Source organism: Cherax quadricarinatus, chromosome 24 (genome assembly GCF_038502225.1).
Source record: "Cherax quadricarinatus isolate ZL_2023a chromosome 24, ASM3850222v1, whole genome shotgun sequence".
Lineage (NCBI taxonomy): Eukaryota > Metazoa > Arthropoda > Malacostraca > Decapoda > Parastacidae > Cherax > Cherax quadricarinatus.
The window spans coordinates 25,680,322-25,699,153 of NC_091315.1; the positions used below are offsets into that span (position 1 = coordinate 25,680,322).

Genomic DNA, 18,832 nt, shown 5'->3' on the forward strand with positions numbered 1-18,832 from the left:
CCTACACTGTGGCCCAGAGCCATATTATTAACATCGACATGCCTTGTTCACTGAATTTAATCATTTCTAACAACTACCTTTAGATGCCATCATAAACGAAGGTAGAAGTAATGAATAATTCATGCCGAAAATTGTAAACAAAAGCGGAGTGGGGGAGTGGCTGGGCCAAACGCAGATTCATACACGTTTTCTCTGATGGCTGAACAGAGAAAACGTAATGTTGTCCCTCCACCCGGCTCCACAAGTATTATTATCAGAGCATATAAAATATGCAATAAATGCGAGACAACAAGTTTACACTAACTTATATTAAGTTAGCAATAGAAATAGGCATTAAAAACACAATAAAAGGTAAGATACACACAGAGTACACTTATTACTTACCTTAAAATATTAATATTAATGTGTGAGAGGTGAGTAGCAGGGTGTTTATTGAATAAAATCAGAATGGCACACCATCCTCTAACTTGGTACTTAAAGCAAGAGGCTTACGACTTCTCTTTTTATTACAGCTAACCTTAGATGCCATCGTCAATGAGAGCCAATGTTGCAACCCCTGAATGGGTTGCAATGATTATGTATATATATAATTATTTCCTTTTCATATAATTTTATATTGCTTATATTTGTGATAATAGCTAAATCGTAAATGTATTGCTTTATATTATTATTTGACTGTTATGTTGTTAGGTAGGATGTAACATGTGTGCTCGGTTCAAGTCTTGATTGTCTAACTACTGTAATTATCGCTCTTTGCTTGTTATTCTGCCGGCGACTGTTGCTGGGCAGTAATGTCCAGGGAGCTATCACGTGATCGAGGGGGGGTGTCCTCACCTCTCGTGAAGTATTCAGTCTGCTCTAGACTCTCTTGGTGGTTGGACAGATTGTCTGTCTCATTATTCTTGTTAGTTCTGTAGAACTCTGTTCACAGAACATTGTATAGACTTAGTGATTTTCGACGTTGTACTGAGGTTGTGTCCCTTAGACACTCTGAGCAACTCAGGTCCTGAGCTGTAGCTTCTGACCTAACTTGTACTGGTATGTGTGTATTATCACAGTCGGGGATTTTCTTATGCTGATCTTAGATTCAGTAGTATGGGAGTTTTGTGACTTTTGTGGAGGATCTGCTGATGGTCCCTACTTAGTGTCGTTATATTATCTCCTTGTTCCTGATTCTGTGTCGCAGTTGCTTGTTATATTGCTGTTCGGCTTATCAGTCGTTTTTATTGTTCAAGCAGACTGTTCTGATTGCCAGTTGGTCAAGAAGTTAGTTTATGTGAGGGCTTTGTCAGTCACTTGTTTAAGTCTAGTTGAGTCGTGAGACATAACGAACTACAGTGGACCCCCGCATAACGATGGCATCACATAGCGATTATTTCGCATACCGCTTACTTTAATCGCAAAATTTTTGCCGTGCATACCGATTAAAAACTCGCTCACCGATTTTCGTCCGAGACGCGTCCAATGTGCGCCCTCAGCCAGCCTCACATGTGCCGCCCGTGCCATTGTTTACCAGCCAGCCTCCGCGCTAACATCCAAGCATACACTCGGAATATTTCGTATTATTACAGTGTTTTCGGTGCTGTTTCTGGAAAATAAGTGACCATGGGCCCCAAGAAAGCTTCTAGTGCCAACCGTACACCAATAAGGGTAAGAATACCCATTGAAATGAAGAAAGAGATCATTGATAAGTATGAAAGTGGAGTGCGTATCGCCGACCTAGTCAAGTTGTACAAGAAACCCCAATCAACCATCGCTACTATTGTGGGCACCAAAAAGACAATCAAGGAAGCTGTTCTTGCCAAAGGTTTAACTGTGTTTTCGAAACAAAGATCGCAAGTGATGGAAGATGTTGAGAGACTCTTATTGGTGTGGATAAATGAAAAACAGCTAGCAGGAGATAGCGTCTCTCAAGCGATCATATGTGAAAAGGCTAGGAAGTTGCATGAGGATTTAATTAAAAAAATGCCTGCAACTAGTGATGATGTGAGTGAATTTAAGGCCAGCAAAGGTTGGTTTGAGAGATTTAAGAAGCGTAGTGGCATCCATAGTGTGATAAGGCATGGTGAGGCTGCCAGTTCGGACCACAAAGCGGCTGAAAAATATGTGCAGGAATTCAAGGAGTACATAGAAACTGAAGGACTGAAACCTGAACAAGTGTTTAATTGTGATGAAACAGGCCTGTCCTGGAAGAAAATGCCAAGCAGGACCTACATTACTCAGGAGGAAAAGGCACTCCCAGGACATAAGCCTATGAAAGACAGGCTTACTCTTCTCATGTGTGCCAATGCTACTGGTGATTGCAAAGTGAAGCCTTTATTAGTGTATCACTCTGAAACTCCCAGAGCGTTCAGGCAAAAGAATGTCCTCAAGGATAATTTGTGTGTGCTGTGGAGGGCAAACAGTAAGGCATGGGTCACTAGGGAATTTTTCTATAACTGGTTACACCATGCATTTGCCCCCAATGTGAAAGATTACCTAACTGAAAAGAAATTAGAACTTAAGTGCCTCCTGGTGTTAGACAATGCCCCTGGTCATCCTACAGACGTGGCAGAGCGACTTTATGGGGACATGAGCTTCATTAAGGTGAAGTTTTTGCCTCCTAATACCACTCCTCTCCTGCAGCCCATGGACCAGCAGGTTATTTCCAACTTCAAGAAACTGTACACAAAAGCTCTGTTTGAAAGGTGCTTTGTAATGACCTCAGAAACTCAACTGACTCTAAGAGTTTTGGAGAGATCACTTTAATATCCTCAATTGTGTAAACCTTATAGGTAAGGCTTGGGAGGAAGTGACTAAGAGGACCTTGAACTCTGCTTGGAAGAAACTGTGGCCAGAATGTGTAGACAAAAGGGATTTTGAAGGGTTTGAGGCTAACCCTGAGAATCCTGTGCCAGTTGAGGAATCCATTGTGGCATTGGGAAAGTCCTTGGGGTTGGAGGTTAGTGGGGAGGATGTGGAAGAGTTGGTGGAGGAGGACAATGAAGAACTAACCACTGATGAGCTGATAGATCAACTTCAAGAGCAAGAGGCCAGACCTGGGGAAACTGGTTCAGAGGAGGGGAGAGAGAAATTGAAGAAGTTGCCTACTACAAAGATAAAGGAAATCTGTGCAAAGTGGCTTGAAGTGCAAACCTTCATGGATGAAAATCACCCTCACACAGCTATTGCAAGCCGTGTTGGCAACCTGTACACTGACAATGTTGTGAAACACTTTAGGGAAGTGATAAAGGAACGAGAGGTACAGGCCACTATGGACAGATATCTTGTGCGAAAGAAGTCCAGTGACTCTGAAGCTGGCCCTAGTGGCATTAAAAGAAGAAGGGAAGTAACCCCAGAAAAGGACTTGCTACCTCAAGTCCTAATGGAAGGGGATTCCCCTTCTAAACAGTAAGAAGATAATGCTCTCCCCTCCTCCCATCCCATCAATCATCACCAGATCTTCAATAAAAGTAAGTGTCATGTAAGTGTGCATGCCTTTTTCAGTTTGTGTGTATTAAAATTAATATTTCATGTGGTAAAAAAAAAATTTTTTTTCATACTTTTGGGTGTCTTGCACGGATTAATTTTATTTCCATTATTTCTTACGGGGAAAATTCATTCACATAACGATTATTTCGCATAACAATTACCCCTCTTGCACGGATTAAAATCGTTAACCGGGGGTCCACTGTACTTAGAGCACTTACACACTTACACACAAACTTACTTGTACATATTTGTAATATCTTATTAAATGTTAATGTACCAGACGGTACTTAAGAATTATAAATGTTATATGTGCTTTCAGCACAATAATATTGTACTCGAGAGAAGTGATATTATTTTAATTACTGTGATTAATTTAATTTAATTTAATTTGATAATATACCTCTAGACTTAATAAATTTATTAAATTTTAATTTCTCTAGTTAGTAGCCTACCAGTTGTAATCCTGAAGCACTATTGAATCATACTGAATTCTAATGGATAATTGGACAAGGATACTGACTACTTGTTACGAAAACCCAGTAACAGGCTGGATGCTAGAAGGGTAGTCCTTTCTAGTATTCACTGGAGATCTCTAAGCTTTTAGAATCGCGTTTTTTGTAACAAATGCGGGCCTGTCCGGGATGTTCTTGATCCAAGGTGTTGGAGAAATTGTCCAGTTTGACATACTAGTAACTCTATGATCAAACACTTTGATTACTTTCCTAATCTGAAGACTTTGAGTTTAGTCTTGTACAACATACCAGGTGGATGTATGTACTTGACTGAGTCTCTTGATCCAAGGAGATGGAAATACTGTTTATGAGCTCTAGCTCTAAGACAACCAACACTAAAATTCCTATCAGGATTATAGTTTCCCATAATCGCTCTCTCGTAGTACACTTATTTACGTGATGTATGCCAAAGTGAAACAGTTAATTGATACTCTGACTTTGTCTGAGTTAAGTACATTAAAACTGCAGACGCGTTGGCGAGTAGCCAAATATCTCAGTGTGACGTATAACAGGAATTACACCGCAGAAACTGTCAGAGCGTTAATTAAAGATATATTGTTTCCTGTTCATACAGAGATGTCTGATTATGATTCAGATTCAGTAAGCCTAGTGTCACAATTAGGAAGTATAACTCTATTTGATGACTTAGAAGAAAGAGCAACTACGGCATAAGTGCCTGAGCCTAGTGAACCTCCGCTCACGCCTTCCCGCCTCACTGACACAATAGTACAGAGTATAGCTGGTTGGATGACTCAGCCCCATACTAGTACTGTGTATGCTACACCTGTATCTACTTATCCTAGACCAGATCTAGACTCTCTAGGGACGGCTGGACGAAGTTTCCGACCTAAGGACAGTCCAGAAAGACATGTTAATTTCCTTACTCCTCCATTACCCACTGGTCCTATCTCAGGAACAGTTTGAGAGGTTTGAATGCCTCATTATGTTGCAGACTGCACAAATAGAGGCACAGAGGAAATTGAACGAAGAAGATTTCCAAAGAGAAAATGTTCGTCTGGGAAGACAATAGACTGATAGATCACAGGACCCATTTAATGTGCAGAAAGCTGCATCAATGGTTCCTAAGATTTTGAGAGTGACTTAGACACCTATTTTGATGTGTTTGAGAACCAGGCACTTGCTATGAACTGGCCACGTAAGCACTGGGCTACCTTGTTGCACACAGCTTTGACAGGTAGAGCTCAAACTTGTACTGCTGCTTTACCATTTACCAAGTACATTAGTTATGACGCTGTCAAACGAACTATTCTAGAGACATATAACTTGTTACCTGTAAGTTATCAACGTGCATTTCGTACGTTACAACGATAGCAAGATCAAACTTGTGTAGAGTTTGCTCGTGAGAAAAAAGTTGCATTTGAGAGATGGTCTAGAGCTGCTAAATGTAACAACTACGACAGCCTTGTTCAGCTGTTACTACATGAAGAGTTTAACAACTGTATGTCTGCTGACATACAAGAATATCTGATCGATCATACTACCTCGGATATTCTGGAAACTGCAGCATTAGCAGACAATTACGAGATTTCTCACAAACTTGTACATACTAAAACACAGAGAAACAAGGTAACTAAAGATTGTCCTAGAAGTTGGCAACCTAAATCAGCTGCTCATTGCCGGCCTGATGTACCTGCTACTGTAACTTCTCGTACCTTTACCAGGAAAACTCACAATCCTGAATCTGTCTCTGTGGCTAGACAGAAATCTGATATCGAGAAGAAGAAAGTTAAATGTACCTATTGTAACAGAAAAAGACATGCTAGAGAGTATTGCTATAAGTTAGAAAGAGATACGAGAAGCAGTCGTACGGCTGGCACCCCCACACAAGTCGTATCCTCTTCCGAGCAACAAAGGCACCAAAATCCTAGTAATACCTCTGATCCTACTGTTTTAGATAATGTTACTCAGGACAGATGACTAGCGTCAGAAAGTGTATCTGACGAAAAGATTCGTTCAGCGATGAGTCCTTACTTTTTGAGAGGTAAAGTAGGATGTGACGAATCACATCTAACTGAAATAATTACTTTCAGAGACACTGGCAGTTATCTCACGTTATTAAGAGAAGATGTACTGCCCATAAATGATGATACCTATTGCAAGATAGATGTATTGTTAGAAGCCTATGGTGGGGCTGTTATAAAAGTGCCTCTGCACAAAGTTTATATTGAAACAAGCTATTATACTGGTTATATTTCAGTGGGTATATCCAGTGGTGTATTTCCCATCAAGTCAGTGGACTTGTTGATAGGGAACGATATCCTTCATGCTGGTATATGTAAGGAACCACTTGTGATCGATAATAACACTGATAATTATGCCATTGAAGCTTGTAGAGAGAAACTTATTTTATTTCCTCTCAGCGCAATTACTAGAGCTATGTCAAAGATACAACAACCATCCTTATCTCCTGTTGAGTTAGTGGATGACAATGATTTGGGCTTGAATATGTTGTTTAGTGACGCTCTGCGCCCCGGATCATTAACACCAACTCCCCCTGGTCATCAACCTAGTCAGGACACAACTGACGTTAAATTTCTAACTCATGATGATTTAATCAAGGATCAGTTTGTTGATCAGTCACTGGAAAGACTGAGAGATATAGCAGTTACTGAGAGTGAAGCAAAGGATCTCGATAATTGTTACTATTATAGTAACGGTGTACTGATGGAGAAAAATACATGTAAGTTGTCGGGCTGATAGTGTTTCCACCACAGTCAAGCATCTCGTAGTGTTACCAGTTACATTTCATAAACAAGCCATTGATTTTGCTCACAATAGTCCCATTGGAGGACATTTGGGTGTCAAGAAGACACTCAGTAAACTGGCAAAACATTTTACTTGGCCAAAGATGAAGGAAACAGTAGCTGATCATGTGCGACGTTGCCACGTGTGTCGTGACAGGCAAGCCAGCGCACACACCTCCACCTGCACCTCTCATTCCTATCACCGTGGATGGTGAACCATTCTCACGTCTTATTATTGATTGTGTTGGTCCTTTGCCTAGAATCAAACTCGGAAACCAATACTTATTTACTATTATGGACGCTGCAACACGCTATCCCGAAGCTATTCCTATAAGAAAAATTAATGCTCGTGCTATTGTGAGAGCGCTGATGAAATTTTTCTCCCAGGTTGGATTGCCACGAGAGATACAATCAGATCAGGGATCTAACTTCACTTCTAAGATCTTTCAAGAAGCATTATCCCACCTAGGAATAAAGTCTGTACTTTCAACCAGTTATCATCCACAGTCACAAGGTGCTCTAGAGAGATTTCATCAGACACTGAAGTCCATGATGAGAGCTTATTGTGAACATTTTTCTAGAGACTGGGATGAGGGTATACCTTTTCTTCTGTTCGCTATGAGAGAAAGTGAGCAAGAAAGTCTCGGGTTTAGTCCTTTTGAATTAATATTCGGACACCAAGTGCGTGGTCCTCTCGCAGTGTTAAAAGACGTGTGGACAGGAAAATCAAATCCATCATTGAGCACATCACCTTCATTAATGCAGCAACATTTGACAGCCGCAAGAGAGATAGCTTCGAAAATCCTAGTTTCAGCCCAAGCTAGAATGAAGCAACATTACGACAAGCGTGCTGTCTCTCGCTCTTTTAAAGCAGGAGATAAGGTGATGGCTTGGAAATTAGTACCAGGTCATGCTCTACAAGCCAGGTATGATGGTCCCCTGGAAGTAGTGAAAAGGCTTAGTGACGTAAATTATTTGGTACGTACGCCTGGGAAAAAGAAATCTAATCATGTGTACCATGTTAACCAGCTTAAGGCATACTACGCTAGTCCTCTACCTACTACATCTATTCTTCCTAGGACAGAGGAAGAAAACGTCAGTCTACCTGACATCTCTAGAGGTATAGAGGTGCGTTTAGAAAATTCAGTGACTCTACAGTCACTAGACGATTTTCTTAGTAACCTTGGGATTGATAAAGCTGGTGATATTAAAAACATGATTTTGCATTTCCCTGAATTGCTCAGTGATGTTCCTAAACGTTGTACTCTAGGTGTACATGACGTTGATGTACAGGGAGCATCACCCATTAAGCAATCACCATATAGGATGAGTCCAACAAAGCATAAAGCATTGAGAGAAGAGGTTGATTTTCTGTTATCTCACGGACTTATTGAGCGCAGTAAAAGTCCATGGGCATCTCCCTGTATTTTAGTGCCTAAACCTGACGGTAGTTTCAGGATGTGCACTGATTACAGGAAAGTGAACTCTGTCACCTTGCCTGATAGTTATCCTCTACCTCGCATTGACGACCTTATTGACCGTGTGGCAGGAGCCCAGTTTTTCAGCTGTTTAGATCTCTTACGAGGCTATTATCAAGTCCCGCTTACTGAACGTGCTCAAGAAATATCTGCTTTTACTGTTCAAGATGGATTGTTTAACTACCTCGTCACCCCATTCAGCCTATGTAACGCGGCTTCTTCATTCCAACGTATAATGAACGAGTTGACCCACAACTTAGGAGTAGTAGAAGCCTACCTTGACGACTTAGTGGTGTACAGTGACGAGTGGGAACAGCACTTGACGCGTCTCAGAGCATTGTTTGAGAGACTGGCGCACTACAACTTCACTGTCAACTTAGCTAAATGTAGTTTTGGTCAAGCCAAGATTACCTATCTAGGCTTTTGTATCAGCCAAGGTGAGGTTGCTCCTATTGAGGCTAAGGTTCGTGCAATTTCTGAATTTCCAGTGCCACAGGATAGGAAGGGAGTACAGAGATTTCTGGGTATGGCAGGATATTATCGCAGGTTCTGTCCAAACTTTTCTCAGATTGCAGCTCCTCTCACTGAGCTTACTAGTAGCAAAGTTCAGTTCACCTGGACTAGAGATTGTTCAGACTCGTTCAAAAGGTTGAAGCGCTTGCTATCCTCTGCTCCTGTGTTGAAAAGTCCTAATTTCAATCTTCCCTTCTTTTTACATATAGATGCGAGTGGCTATGCAGTGGGTGCTGTGCTGCTCCAACAGTCAACATCCACTGACATTCTCCATCCTATATGTTACTATTCATCTAATCCACTGACATTCTCCATCCTATATGTTACTATTCATCTAAACTTAAATGACACCAGAAAAATTATGCCACTATTGAGAAAGAGGCTCTAGCTCTTGTGGTGTCCTTGGAACATTTTGACATGTATTTGGGCACTTCCCCATTTAAAATTAACGTTTTTTCAGACCACAATCGACTCACCTACATAAACACTATGAAGAGTAAAAATGCTAGGATCATGAGGTGGGCTCTCAGAATCCAACCTTATTCTATTAGTATAAAACACATAAGTGGCCATTGTAATGTAATTGCTGACGCTCTGTCACGTCCTTAATACTTATCAATTACATTAAATTAACGTAATTTTAATGCCCAAATACCTTTTGTTACTTGCTATGTCAAATTCAGTAAAGTAACGTAATCCCTCCAGCCCATATTAACTATATATACTCATGTCTAATTATTATATTTATATATTCACAGTAGTGATGAGATGTGTGTGAGGAGGAGGCATAAGCTGAGTGTTGAGTGGGTAGTGTTGTGTGGGCAATGTTACTGCATGTGGCACAACACTGTCCTGCTGCAGACCCCCCCCCCTCACTACACACCTTAAGCTGTTTCATACTCAGATGTCCATACTGCATAGCATTCCACAACCACTACTTAAGAATGGAATGCTGTCTCCTGTCTATAACACAAGACTATTATACTGTCTACACTACTATGATCGAGCCTCAACGTGCCAAGCTAGTCTGCGCTATCCTGTCTCTACACTGATGTACGCAACCACGAGTATGTGGAGATACGATACTGTGTACTGCCCTAGTACTAGGGGCATATCTTAGTGTATAAATGCTGTGAAATTATAGAAGTGCTTGGCACAAGAGTGACTCTGATTAATGTTTATTATATTGTTATTAAAGTATCATGAGTAATCAGTAATAATGTGAAAGACATTAATGCAACTCCCAGTGCGACCGTTTGTCGTGTTGGGGGAGTGTTGCAACCCCTGAATGGGTTGCAATGATTATTATGTATATATATAATTATTACCTTTTCATATAATTTTATATTGCTTATATTTGCGATAATAGCTAAATTGTAAATGTATTGCTTTATATTATTATTTGACTGTTATGTTGTTAGGTAGGATGTAACATGTGTGCTCAGTTCAAGTCTTGATTGTCTAACTACTGTAATTATCGCTCTTTGCTTGTTATTCTGCCGGTGACTGTTGCTGGGCAGTAATGTCCAGGGAGCTATCACGTGATCGAGGGGGGGTGTCCTCACCTCTCGTGAAGTATTCAGTCTGCTCTAGACTCTCTTGGTGGTTGGACAGATTGTCTGTCTCATTATTCTTGTTAGTTCTGTAGAATTCTGTTCACAGAACATTGTATTGACTTAGTGATTTTCAACGCTGTACTGAGGTTGTGTGTCCCTTAGACACACTGAGCAACTCAGGTCCTGAGCTGTAGCTTCTGACCTAACTTGTACTGGTATCTGTGTATTATCACAGTCGGGGATTTTCTTATGCTGATCTTAGATTCAGTAGTATGGGAGTTTTGTGACTTTTGTGGAGGATCTGCTGATGGTCCCTACTTAGTGTCGTTATATTATCTCCTTGTTCCTGATTCTGTGTCGCAGTTGCTTGTAATATTGCTGTTCGGCTTATCAGTCGTTTTTATTGTTCAAGCAGACTGTTCTGATTGCCAGTTGGTCAAGAAGTTAGTTTATGTGAGGGCTTTGTCAGTCACTTGTTTAAGTCTAGTTGAGTCGTGAGACATAACGAACTACTTAGAGCACTTACACACTTACACACAAACTTACTTGTACATATTTGTAATATCTTATTAAATGTTAATGTACCAGACGGTACTTAAGAATTATAAATGTGATATGTGCTTTCAGCACAATAATATTGTACTCGAGAGAAGTGATATTATTTTAATTACTGTGATTAATTTAATTTAATTTGATAATATACCTCTAGACTTGAGAAATTAAAATTTAATAAATTTATTTAGTTAGTAGCCTACCAGTTGTAATCCTGAAGCACTATTGAATCATACTGAATTCTAATGGATAATTGGACAAGGATACTGACTACTTGTTACGAAAACCCAGTAACAGGCTGGATGCTAGAAGGGTAGTCCTTTCTAGTATTCACTGGAGATCTCTAAGCTTTTAGAATCGCGCTTTTTGTAACAGCCAACTAGATAACGAAAAAGTAAACGAGAGAGAGAATGAGATACAGAGTTGAGACAATGTAAGAACACAAACTGAACAGGTAGTGGACGATCACTTGGTCAGGCGAAATAAATGCGTATTAATATGTGTCTACTTTTAGTCCATTCACGTCCATTTGTAAGAGTTTGTAAAACATTTACCTCAATATTTTTTTATTTTAATAATAATTACCTCACAATACAAATACTCTTACATTGTGTACAAGTTGTACAAGTTAGTTCAGAATAAACAAACAGCAACACGCCATTTTTAGAGTGAATGAAGATAATATTAATAATAATAATAATAATATTATTAGTAGTAGTATTAATATTAATAATAATAATAATATTATTATTATTAATATTATTAATAATAATAATAATTATTAATTATAAAAAGCACTAAACCCACAAGGGTCGTGAATTGCTATACATAAAGGCATATGAAAAGAATATTTTTCTACAGTTACCCCCCAGTGTTTGACTAGAGAAAACGTAATTCTACCGACACTACCTACACAGCTGCTTTGTAAACAAATCTCATATTTACATCAATTTTTATTCTGAGTGTATGTATCATGTTTACATGCTATGTAATGGGTTTCATATATAATTTTGAGGAAAATATCATAGATGGATTAATGAAAATGCCTATATTAATGTAAAATAAGACATTTAGTGTGCCCAAGAGTGATTATTATTAAGTAGCATTGGCGTCATGAGTAGAGAGAGACTTAGCGATTTTAATGTGTACCTGCACACCAGCACAGTGTGTAAGTATATTTAGGTACAGGTACACATAAGTATAATTATCAGAGTACATATAAAATATGCAGTAACTTTAAAACACTTAAATTTTGGAAAGCTTCCTGACATAATAGATGTGGCCACGGAAAATGTAAACAAACCGGGTGGGGGGCGCCGTATTTAAAAGACCGCTTGCTGTATAACAAATTTTGGTCATAATTTGACATCGCCGTATTAGCGGAACGCCGTAAGGCAAAACGCCGTAAAGCGGGGCCTTACTGTACATATTTATAAATGGCAACAGATATATTGGATCATTATCTAGCTGAAGCTACAGTTAGAGTAAAAGGTAGATGGGACAAAAGGAAAATGGCAACAGTAAGTAGGAGAGAGGTGAAAGTTTATAAAGTAAGGGAGAGGGAAGTTAGGGTGAGATATAAGCAGCTATTGGCAGAAAGGTGGGCTAGTGCAAGTAAGGGTAGTAGGGGAGAGGGGTGAAGAAGGATGGGATAGTTTTAAAAATGCAGTACAGTGGACCCTCGAGTTTCATAAGCCTTAGTAAATTTTGCCTTTTGTAACATTTTTTCATCAAAATATAGCCTCGTGGTTCATAATTTGGCTCGCCATTCGTCACTCATCCAGAACGCATACAAGTGGCCTCCCAGCATCTGTGCCACACAAAGGTGCCCCACACACCACTACAAGTCAGAGTGGCATTGTTTATTGGTGGCTGAACATCACTGCACTTGTCCACATGATACATTTCGTAATATTCCATTTTTTTTGTGTTTGCAACTTCTAAATAAGCCACCATGGGCCCAAAGAAAGCTTGTAATGCCAGCCCTTTGGTAAAGAATGTGAGAAACAATAGAATTCAAGAAAGAAATCATTGCAAAATATGAAAGTGGAGTGCGTGTGGCCAATCTTGCCAGGATGTATGGAAAGCCCCATACAACCATCACTTCCATTGTGGCGAAGAAAAAGGAAATCAAGGAAGCTGTTGCTGCAAAAGAGGTAGATATGCTCACAAAAAAGAGATCGCGAATACTCGAAGTTGTTGAGAATTCATTGTTGATGTGGATCAACCAAAAACAGTTAACAGTCAATAATTTGTGAAAAGGCAGGCAGTTGCATGCTGATCTCGTAAAGAAAATGCCTGAAACGAGTGCTGATATTAGTGAATTTAAGGCCAGCAAAGGCTGGTTTGAGAGATTTAAGAAGCGTAGTGGCACACACAGTGTGGTAAGGCATGGCAAGGCTGCCAGTTCTGACAAATATGCGGCTGAGAAATTTGTGCAGGAATTCAAGGACTATGTAGAGGCTGAAGGATTTGTCCCCCAACAGGTGTTCAAGTGTGATGAAACAGGCCTCTTTTGCAAGAAAATGCCAAAGAGCACCTACATCACGCAGGAGGAAACAGCACTCCCAGGACACAAGCCTATGAAAGACAGGCTAATTCTCATGTTCTGTGGTAATGCTAGTGGGAATTTCCAAGTCAAGTCTTTACTGGTGTATCACTCTGAAAATCCCAGTGTGTTCAAGAAACAATGTCACCAAGAGTAAATTGTGTGTGATGTGGAAAGCTAACAGTAAGGCATGGGGACGAGGGAAATTTTCCTTGATTGGTTCAATGAAGTGTTTGGCCTGAGTGTGAAGGAATACCTCCTGGAAAAAAAAAACTTGCCACTCAAGTGCCTCCTGGTAATGGACAGTTCTCCTGCTCATCCTCCAGACATGGATGACCAAATGGTGGATGAGTTTAGTTTCATCACAGTGAAGCTCTTGCCCCCTAATACCACTCCTCTAATCCAGCCCATGGACCAGCAGATCATTTCAAACTTCAAAAAACTGTACACCAAAGCAATGTTTCAAAGGTACTTTAATGTAACCTCAGACACTTAATTGACCCTAAGAGAGTTCTGGAAAGATCACTTCAATATCCTCCACTGCATAGGCTTTATAGATAAAGCTTGGCAGGAAGTGACTTCCAGGACTTTGAACTCTGCTTGGAGAAAATTGTGGCCAGATTGTGTCCTCGACAAAGATTTTGAAGGGTTTGAGGCTGACCCTGTCGACCCTACACCTGTTGTGCAATCAACTGTGGCATTGGGGAATTCCACGGGGTTGGATGCGAGTGGCCAGGATGTCGAAGAGATGGTGGAGGACCACGCTGAAGAGCTAACCACTGAAGAGCTGCAAGACCTTCATCTGCAACAGCAACAGACCACAGCTGAGGAAATTGCTTCAGAGGAGGAGGAAGACAGATGGAAGAAGGTGCCTTCTTCAAAGCTTAAGTATACTTGCGTGAAGTGGAGTGAGATGCAAATGTTTATGGAGGAACATCACCCTGACAAGCTGTTGCAAGCCGTGTCAGCAACATGTACAATGACAATGTCTTGCCCCATTTGATACAAATTTTGAAGAGACGCCAGAAACAGAGTTATATGAAACAATTTTTTGAGCGAAAGGGGTCAAGCTGGTCCTAGTGGCATTAAAAAGCAAAGAAGGGAAATAACCCCAGATAAGGACTTGGTACCTAAAGTCCTTATGGAAGGGGATTTCCCTTCCAAACATTAGTGTAACTTCTCTATCCTCTCCCCTCCTCCTGTCTTCCATACACCAACAACAGTCTTCAATAAAGGTAAGTGTGATGTTATTTTTGTTTTATATTTGATGTCTCATTCTTTTCTGTATGTAAATCTATATTTGATGTATAAAAATATTTTTTGTTAATACTTTTGGGTGTCTGGAACAGATTAATTGGATTTACATTATTGCTTACGGAGAAAATGGTTTCGTCATTCGTAAATTTCAACTTTTGTCACACTGTTTGGAATGGATTAATCCTTTTCGGGTCGCCTGGCCCTCTCAGAGACTTGTTCTCAGGGTCGCCAAAATTTAAAAAGAAAAAAAAAATTCTTATGAAAAGATAGAGAAGCTTTTCCCGATCATAATGACACCAAAAGGATGAAATTTGATGGAAAACTTACGGAATTATGCTCTCATGAAGTTAGTGGTCTCGACGATGTTTTACGCATCGGCGATTTTGCCCACTTTGAGCCCTATTTTCAGCCAATTCCAATGTACTAGCCGACAAAAATCATAACTATTTCGCTAGAACTCCATTTTTTCTATCGAATGAGTACAAGAAACCACCCATTTACCAATTTCAACTATCCAATAAAGTGGTTAGAATTTAGCAATTTTGCCAATTTCACACAAATTTCAAAAGATGCCAATTTCTGAATAGGGTCCAGAATAAACAAGAAAAACATTCCTGGCACTAAAATAACAAGTTCTCTGTTCGTTAGTCACATCCCCAGGCCCCTCTTATATTTCTTTGGCTTTCCACTTTGAATTTTTATTCTTACAAAAAAAATAGAAAATTTACTGTTATGCAGACTACTGCATTAGTGTAGAAATGGTATAAATAATATCAGCACACTTGTGAAAGAATATTAGACTCACCAGTTGACTTGTATTGGACGCTTGGCATGATTTGTTTACTTTTGAACTTTGGTAAAAATCGAACATTTCTGCTACTTTGAGCTCAATTTCAAGGTACTTTTCATTGTAAAACCAGTCAAAATCATCTCAATTTCTGTAATATTTCTTCCATTCTATAAAATGAGACCAAGAAAACTAGAATACAACAATAAATACCATACGAAAATACAGTGCAAAGTCGCTGTTTTATACCAAAAACACGGTCAAAGTTTTTTTTTTCTCATTATGCACTGTGTACTGCAGGATTTTTTTTATACTGCGCACACTGACCACATAGACCCATTCTTTCATATGTATGCCTACCAGCTTTCTCCCACTAGATTTGAGGGCGCTAGAATTTAGGCGTACTAGTACGTCAAAAACCCTGGGTCGTAAGCCGTACTAGTACGGCCAAAACCCTCAAAGGGTTAAGACTACAAATATTTTAAGGTAAGTAATGAGTGAACTGTATATGCATTTTATTGCTCCGGGATGCTTAAATATCATAGAATAGTATGTGTGGGTGGGGTGGTCTGGCTGGCTACCATACATACCACACTTGATTTCTTACAATAAATACTAATCATCTCACCCTAGATTAAGACTACAAATATTTTAAGGTAAGAAATGAGTGCACTATGTGTGTATTTTACTTTTTTATTGTTTTTTAATGTCTATTGTTAACTTAATATATGTTAGTGTAAACTTGTTATCTAGTATTTGTATGCATTTATAAGAGGAAAAAAAGGGTGTTCCACTTTACGGCGATTTCCGCTTTACGGCAGTAGCCTGGAACCTAACCTGCCATATAAGTGGGGCCCTACTGTATTATCCGACTTCATAAACTGAGCTATGTGGGCAGAGCGTCATTAATAAAGGCATTCACTGCATCTAAATGTCCTATATTCCATAAAAATGTTCCGTGTGTTACTTGACTACCTCTTTTAATTAAAAATACTGTACAGTACTAAACGAAATGGTAAAACAGATAGTGCTTCAAATTAAACATTTTCCTGAATTTTTTGCCGGGTAAAAAGAAAGTCATTAAATTTTATCTCATCTTGACTTTTTCCTTTTAGTTTGTGCGCTGGTTTAAATGCAAATACAGCCTCTCCTCACTTAACGATGGAGTTCGTTCCTAAGACCATGCTGGTGAACGAATTCATCGCTAAGCAAGGAGCATACTATAATAGTATTGAGTTTGTGTCAACCATCTTTGATATTTTAATATCACCTTTGCACCCATTATAACATTTTTAGTATATTTTTCAATGTTTATACAGTAGTGTACTGTATACTGTACACAACAGAACAGAGAAAATCACCTCTAATATACATTTAGGTATGCATACTGGTCAGAGAGCCTGTTGTAAGTCAGTCGTCGGTAAACGAGTACATCATTAGGTGAGGAGAGGCTGTATTTTATGTGGTCACAGAGATGAAGTACTATATACCTGGGGAGGGCGTGAGGTACAAAAATGGAGTGGAGCAGGCCACAAATGGGTGACACGCTGCCTCAAAAGGAGTAAACCGTCGATCTGAAAAGGTAAAAAATATACTTACAAAATTGTATTTTTAGTTTAAAATATAACTTGATAATGAACCCAGTTATTACAATACAAGCACACCTCACATAACATGGAAGTTGTTCCTGAAATTGGAGTTTTATGTAATTTGGCACTATGAAATATACACACTATGAAAACAACAGGATTAGGTTAATGGCACCTACCAAATAAATAGCTTAACCCCTTAACTGTCCAAATGTAGATCTTACCGCTAGCGCTCCAAACGTAGATCAACGTTTTATTTTTCCTGCCTCCAAATTTGGGATGATTGGCCTGAGATGCCTGGTCAGTATAGAATGGGCCTTAACACTCGGTGTGCACAGTATTAAAAAAATCTGGGACCACTTAGCACTTTGTGGGAGCACAGGTTCAATTGAGTGCCAGCTAGAGCAAATGACGTGGCAAACACCAGAGATTCACCGATGTCATGTCATATTAACATGACCCTTTTAAGAGGAAAGTGATGTTGACCCTGAGTTTAGTGGCTTTGAGATGGATGTGGCCACAAGTGGTCGAGGAAATATCAAAAACCTCGATAACTCGTGTGTAATATATGTGCCACGTCCTTTCAATTTTGATACCACTGGTAGTGTCATCCTGCCAGAATGTCCTATAACCTATGCCCTCAGCAAAGAGAAACAATTCTCCAACATGTGTAAAACGTCTTTTGGCAGGTTGAGTGGCCAGGTGGGTGGCTGACTGACTTTGGCTGTCTCTGTATCTCTGCCTGTCTCTGCATCTCTGTATCTGTCTGTCTATCTGTCTCCATCTTTCTATCTCTGTCTCTATCTCTGTCTATCTCTAACTCTCACAGTTTTTTTTTTTTTTTTCAACAAGTTGGCCGTCTCCCACCGAGGCAGAGTGACCCCAAAAAAAAAGAAAATCCCTAAAAAGAAAATACTTTCATCATCATTCAACACTTTCACCACACTCACACATTATCACTGTTTTTGCAGAGGTGCTCAGAATACAACAGCTTAGAAGCATATACGTATAAAGATAGACAACATATCCCTCCAAACAGGTACACACAAATAATTATACATAGTGTAACTTACCTAGGATAACCCCAAAAAAAAAAACAAGACAAAGTGCTATACTATGCTTGTAGATATAAGGCATAATAAGCATGACTGGCCAGTAATACGCATTTTCACTTGTTCAGGAATCAGACCTGACTACTCTGCATCATGTGTAATACCTGTTGGCTCATGAGTGGCTCTCTGAGACAGAAAGAGAAACAAGCAGATAGAGACAGGAAGACAGGCACACAGGCAGATAGATAAGCAGAGACAGAGTGAGAAAGACAGACAAATAGACAAACAGATAGACAGATATGTTTATATGTCACAGTGAAAACAAACAAGGCCAAGGTAGTGCACGATCATCAAGTGTCACTCCACTGCTCCTCTGTCAGCAGTGGAGTGACACTCATCTTACACCGTGCTTCAAGGAGTTTCATATATACTCCAGCATGTCTAAAACATTGCTGGGACCTATAAATACTTAATATATATTTCTAGACAATAGTACGCAACCAAAGCAGGTGAAAACATTTACCTGTCAGTGTGTGACTAACTGAATATTACATATTTCAGTACCTAATATTAGTGTCAGAACAAACAATGGCTATGAAATCACAAGAATTACTACAAATTGGGATTATCACATAAGCAACCAGTGCCAACTTCATGGTCTTATAACTAGGTAAGTACTGACCCTCAAAATTTTTTTTTTGGGTCTTATTACACACAGAAAATTGCCCTCTTTAATTAAAAACAAAAAAAAA

At 39.5% G+C, this 18,832-nt stretch overlaps 1 protein-coding gene across 2 annotated transcripts in view; it reads right to left on the bottom strand.

Annotated features, from left to right (window-relative positions):
- Positions 1-18,832, bottom strand: part of LOC128705542 (uncharacterized) — an 89,942-nt gene that overhangs the window by 15,458 nt on the left and 55,652 nt on the right. For both annotated transcript variants that reach the window (XM_070088285.1, XM_070088284.1), the window contains exon 9: positions 16,930-17,013. In XM_070088285.1, the coding sequence (XP_069944386.1) occupies positions 16,930-17,013 (84 nt within the window). The remainder of the gene's footprint in view (positions 1-16,929; positions 17,014-18,832) is intronic.